The following is a 5,940-nucleotide window of genomic DNA, read 5'->3' on the forward strand; positions in this document are numbered from 1 at the left end:
CCGGCCCAAAAGGCGGAGTCGCCTGGAGAAGGGGCCAGAGCTGTGAGCGCGGTGCTGACTGTGCCGTGCAGAAGCCAGCGGGAACCTAGACCCCGAGGAGCCCCTCATCCCCGCCCGGCCCGGCCTGGCCCTGCGCCATGGAGTTGCTCTGGGCCCCTTTCTTGGGTCTGTGCTGCAGTCTGGCCGCTGCTGACCGCCACACCGTCTTCTGGAACAGTTCAAATCCCAAGTAAGCCCTGTCTCCCGCTGGCAGGCTGAGCGCCTGGCTGGCACTGCCCCTCCCGAGGTTAACTGTCCCGGCCTGTCTCTGACCTGAGCCTAGGGGAAGTGGCCAGAGGTGGGAGGGATTCTGTAGGTTTTTCGCTCGGCACTTACTTCACCCTCGGAAGGAGCACTGCCCTGCACCCCGGGCAGGAGCCAGCCCGCATCTACTTGCACAGGCGCTATTTCTGCCCTTCCCTTCCTGCCCTCTGGCACCCCTGACACTCACAAGTGAGGGACCCACGCTCTGCGTACCTGACTTGAGTGTAGGCCATTTGCCATAGACCCCAGGGCTCTTTCTGTAGGCTGCCCACCCTGAAACCCCTCTTGGTGTGCCACTTGGGCATCTGCCCATACTGACAGGTACTTGATGTGACACCAGGAGTGAGCAGATTGTTCCTTAACCCTGCAAAGACCCTCAGGAGAGATCTGGGCCTTGGGGGATTTAGCATTCATTCTGTGTTTTAAGATGATTTTGAAGAGCCCCCCTCCAAGAGGTCTTTTGGGATGGTGTGAGAAAGATGCTGTGCATAAGCAAGTTGAGGGAGTCCTCTGTTCAGGAGGCTAAGATGTTCAAACCGAAGAAATGGCGAGAAGTCTTGGAAGCTTGAGAGGGAATGGAAGGGGTTAATAGGCTACAAAGGGCTCTGGATAGGAAGGAGTTAATTTTTCCTGGGCAGGTTTAGGGTTGTGAGGCAAATGGCACTGGGAGGAAGAACCTTTGTTCTTACCCTTGAGTTTTCTGAAGTTATGGGAACAATATTTGTGGGAAAGCAGGAGAGGGGGGTAAGGTGGTACAAGGAGTAGAAGCAGGCCTTGCAGCTGGAGAGGGGGAGAGGGGTGTCATCAGAACACCCCTAACCCTAATGTGCCTGCCTCATACTACTCTTGACATGTGTATACATATATGACATAGATGGCATTGCCTGTGAGGGGTTGATTGTCCAGCTCATGCTGAGGGGACGAAGAAAAACCAGGTGCCAACTCCAGAAGCCAATGCACTCCTGACCATGGGGTGCCAGGACAGCCTAGCCAGTCCTCCTGCCCCCCCATTCCTTGCAGCCTGCTCTTTGCCTCCTTGACCCAGTCCTGTTGTTCTGCTAGTGGGAGAGAGCAAAGTCCCTGTTTATGCCCATGCCAGGTGTTGGCTAAAGGAGGAGGAGGGGACAGGAAGCCATTAGTAGGGAGGGGGGAACTCTGGCCTTTTCCGTTCCCAAGCTCCCAGGTTTCCTCCCTTTCAGGAAGGAGCCTTTTCCTTGCCCCCCCTCTCTGCCTTCCCTGACGCCAGTTCGGCCCCTTTTCCCAGATGGTAAGCAGTAGTCAAATACAGGCCACGGAGATGGAGGAGATGGTATCCCTAGAAGTGGGTAACTGTTACCCTCACAACACAGCTTCTGCCCTGTCCCTTCACCCACCCACACCCCTCTACCTAGGACTAAAAGAAAGCTATCCTAGAGAGGAGTCTGTAGGCAATCTAGCTGAGTCCAGCTTGGGGCAGAGATGAGGTGGCAATAATCTGGGCGGTGTGAGGCTACCTTGGGTGACTCAGGGCAGTGGGCATCTGCTCTGATCTCCAGGCCCCAGGCAGGGGCAGCCTGAGGAGAAGAATGTTACCACTGAACACTTCGTCTTCCTGGCTCTGGAGGGTCAGGTACCTTGCTCCTTCAGATCAGCCAGCACCCTTTGCCTAGTGGCCAGTCTGGAGCAAATCTGTGCTGGGCTGGGGTCCTGTGGACTGCCCCTATTTGACAAGGTGCATGTTCACAGGTTCTCATGAGTGCTGGGGCGGGTAGCAGAGGTGGATGAGGAATGAGTCAGAGCCTGTCACGGGAATGGGGGAAAGACGCCAGGCCTAGAGCTGAAATACCTGTTCTGAAATGGCTTCTATGTTTATCTCTCCAGAGAGGAATTTTAAAAGCCTCCCTGAGCTCCTCTTTTCCCTGGGCTGGGGGAGGGGCCTGTAAGCCTAGCTCCCCAGGCCAGAGGCCTCAAGCAAGGCCAGGCCTCCTGGGGGTCAGGCAGACCGGGCACTAGGTACCCACCTCAGAGGCCTCTAACCCGAATTTCCCCTTCTCTCCCCTGCCACCGCCCCCTCACCTACGCCCAGAACTTGAGTTTGAAGCAAGTTGGCAGCCAGCTCTGCCGAGTCTCTTGCTGGCAGTGCTTGGGGGAATTCAGAGAAGCTGACCAGCTTGGGGGGTGGGGGGCGAACACTTTCTCCCTACTAGGACCCTACCCAGGCTGGAGCCAGGTGTCTGGAGCTGGGGGTGGGGAGGGGCTGGTGGGCAGTCAGTCAGGCTGGAGCCTGCAGGTCTTGGGGGGGGGGTAAATTAGGGGGAGGGGAACTGGCTCCACCTGGGGAGGAGGGGAGGAGAAAGGCAATCTCAGGTTTAAGAACTCCAGCATTTCATTAAGGGAGGTGAAAGTGTAGCTTTTGGATATAGATAGGGATATTTGGAGATGCTCTGAGAGAAAGGAACAAAAAGACCAGAGCATAAAATTGAGTAGCAAGACAGAGATATTTGATTGAATTGATGATGATGATTTAACCTAAAGGATCAGGGAGGGACATTGTCTGTGGGCTTCGTTTTGGATTAGGGGTAGTGGGGCAAACTGAAACTGAGAAATGGAGACACTCAGTGGGGAGCAGAGTAAGAGAAAGGAAGACTTGTGTTGAGGGGCTCAGCACAAATATGACAAAGGGAAAGGGTCCCCTGGATCCTGATTACAGAATGGGCCTATAGGGCCTCAGGCTGAGGCCAATAGACATTTAAAGGAACAACTGGGAGTGTAAACTTGGGGAAGTCTTATAAGTAGAACAGAAAGATGACTGGGCTACGGAAATATTTAGAAGCCCATCCTTCGGCAAATACCTCGAGACTTATGAAAAGGGCTTTGGTACTTGAAAGATTCTGAGTGGATGCTATTTGGAGGATGATGAATAGATGATGGTGGTTGTGAAGATGGTGGAGAGAGATGTAAGAGATCAGATCAGTAAATATCAGGAGTTAAAGTTTTAGAATAGGCTGGGAAGGTGGCTCAGTGATAGAGTGCTTGCCCTGCATGCATGAGGCCCTGGGTTCGATTCCTCAGCACCACATAAGCAGAAAAGGCCGGAAGTGGTGCTGTGGCTCAAGTGGTAGAGTGCTAGCCTTGAGCTGAAGAGCTCAGGGACAATGCCCAGGCCCAGAGTTCAGGCCCACAACTGACAAAAAAAAAAGTTTTAGAATAATCTTTAGAGTCACATAAATAAGTAGAGGCTCAAAGTACTGCCTGTTTGTGTGTGTGTGTATGTGTGTGTGTATACATGTTCATGCATGCATGCCAGTGCCAGTATTAAGACGAACTCAGGACCTTAAGCTCTTCCTTGGCTTTTTTGCTCAAGGTGGGTGCTCAACTACATGAGCCACTCCTTCACTTCAGGCTTTTGGACTGGTCAATTGACTATAAAGAGTCTCTTGAGCTGGTGGCTCATGCCTGTAATCCTAGCTACTCAGGAGGCTGAGATCTGAGGATCATGGTTCAAAACCAGCCCAGGCAGGAAAGTCTGTGAGACTCTTATCTCCAATTAACCACCAGAAAATCAGAAGTGATGTTGTGGCTTAAGTGGTAGAGTGCTAGCCTTGAGCTGAAGAACTGAGGGACAGCACCCAGGTCCAGAGTTCAAGCCCCACAACTGACAACAACAACAACAAAAAAGTCTCTTGGACTTTTCTGCCCTGAGGTTGCCTTCAAACCACCACAGACCCAACCTCCTGAGTAGCTAAGATTGCAGACGTGAATTCACCAGTGCCTGTTCTGGCTTCTGAATGACCACCTGCTTTCTCTCACTCAGGTTCCGGGATGAGGACTACACAGTGCACCTGAGGTTGAATGACTACCTGGACATTATATGTCCACATTATGAGGATGACTCTTTGGCAGTTGCTGACATGGAGCAGTACACCCTCTACCTGGTGGAGCATCCCGAGTATGTGGCGTGCCAGCCTCAACCCAAGGACCCTGTCCGTTGGCAGTGCAACAAGCCTAATGCCAAGCATGGCCCGGAGAAGCTGACAGAGAAGATCCAGCGCTTCACACCTTTCATCCTGAGCAAGGAGTTCAAGGAAGGGCACAGCTACTACTACATCTGTGAGTGTACATGGGAGGGAGGCACGCAGGTACATGTACTCAGGGCGAGTGGCAGGATGTGTATGGCTGGGTATATGCTGAGTAGGGAGTCAGGTAACATGGGGTACCTTCTAATACTGAATTCTTTCATTCCCATCACAAGTGTCAAGCGAGTTTCTGCCATATACTTGGCATCCATTTGGCACTGTGGACATAAAGATAAATACAACACTTCAGACTCCCTATCCTCAAAGAAGCTGGGAAAGAGTACACATAGGCTAGAACAGTGCAATATGGTAGACATGAGTGCATGGGCCTTGGGGAAATGACCTGAGCACGTGCTAGGTTGGGAGGCAGAGAAAGGGCTGAGCTTAGAACAAGTGGAGGAACTAGGTAAGTAGGAAGGAATGTGAAGAAAGGGAGCATAACCTCTTCAAAGAATTCTTAAGCAGTAGGCACACAAGAAGTAGAGAGAGATGGGTTTGAAGAGCAGACAGACAGATCCTCGGGACCCAAACACTGCTAGGAATTTGGACTTTTATCTTTAGGGTAATAGAGAGCTACTGTTAGATCTTAAAGAGTTACAAGTCCAGCTTTGTATGGAATAGATCTAGGGCTCATTCAGTCACTTAGTATAAAATGGCCCAAGTATAGGGAAGACCCAATTTCAGGCTGGGAGAATAAAGACTGGGACACATGGAAGGGAAAAATGTCTGTCTGTGTGTGTGTGTGTGTGTGTGTGTGAAAAATGTCGGTGTGTGGGGGGGGTTGTTTTTGTTTTCTGTTAGTTGTGGGGCTTGAACTCTGGGTCTGGGCACTGCCCCTGAGCTCTTTAGCTCAAGGCAAGCACTCTACCACTTGAGTCACTGTGCCACTTCTGGTTTTCGGGTAGTTAGTTGGAGATAAGAGTCTCATAGACTTTCCTCCCCAGGCTGACTTTGAACTGTGATCCTCAAATCTCAGGCTCCTGAGTAACTAGGGTTACTGGTATGAGCCACCAGGGCCCAACTGGTACAATGTCTTTTTTTTTTTTCGTCATGAGGCTTGAATTCTGGGCCTGAACACTGTCCCTCAGCTCTTCAATTCAAGGCAAGTGGTTTATTGGAGATAAGAGTCTCAGGGACTGTCCTGCCTGGGCTGGCTTTGAACCACAATCCTCAGATCTCAGCCTCCTGAGTAGCTAGGATTACAGGTGTGAGCCACTGATGCCCAGCTGGGACAGTGTTTTATGTCTTCCTCACCTCTGCCAAAGTTGAGAGTTGTTCTAAAGAATGAGAGATTAGGGGACTGGGAAAGTGGCTCAATGGTAGAGTGCTTGCCTTGCATGCATGAAGCCCTGGGTTCAATTCCTCAGCACCACATATGCAGAAAAACCAGAAGTGGCCCTGTGGCTCCAGTGGTAGAGCGCTAGCCTTGAACTGAAGAGGTGAGGGACAGTGCCCAGGCTCAGAGTTCAAGCCCCACAACCAACAATATCAAAAAAAAAAAAAAAGAATGAGAGATTGTACTGAACATTGGGCAGGACATGTGGGGAAAAACAAAACAAAGAATGTAAGAATAGAGGCTAGA

General features: G+C 51.3%; 1 protein-coding gene across 1 annotated transcript in view; it reads left to right on the forward strand.

The window, feature by feature from the left end:
- The window catches only part of Efna1 (ephrin-A1), a 7,412-nt gene continuing 1,472 nt past the window's right edge, over positions 1 to 5,940 (forward strand). The window contains exons 1-2 of the mRNA XM_013015071.1: positions 1 to 229; positions 4,097 to 4,392. Of these exons, the coding sequence (XP_012870525.1) occupies positions 138 to 229; positions 4,097 to 4,392 (388 nt within the window). The 5' untranslated portion in view covers positions 1 to 137. The remainder of the gene's footprint in view (positions 230 to 4,096; positions 4,393 to 5,940) is intronic.

Source organism: Dipodomys ordii, unplaced genomic scaffold (assembly GCF_000151885.1).
Source record: "Dipodomys ordii isolate 6190 unplaced genomic scaffold, Dord_2.0 Scaffold26, whole genome shotgun sequence".
Classification (NCBI taxonomy): Eukaryota; Metazoa; Chordata; class Mammalia; order Rodentia; family Heteromyidae; genus Dipodomys; species Dipodomys ordii.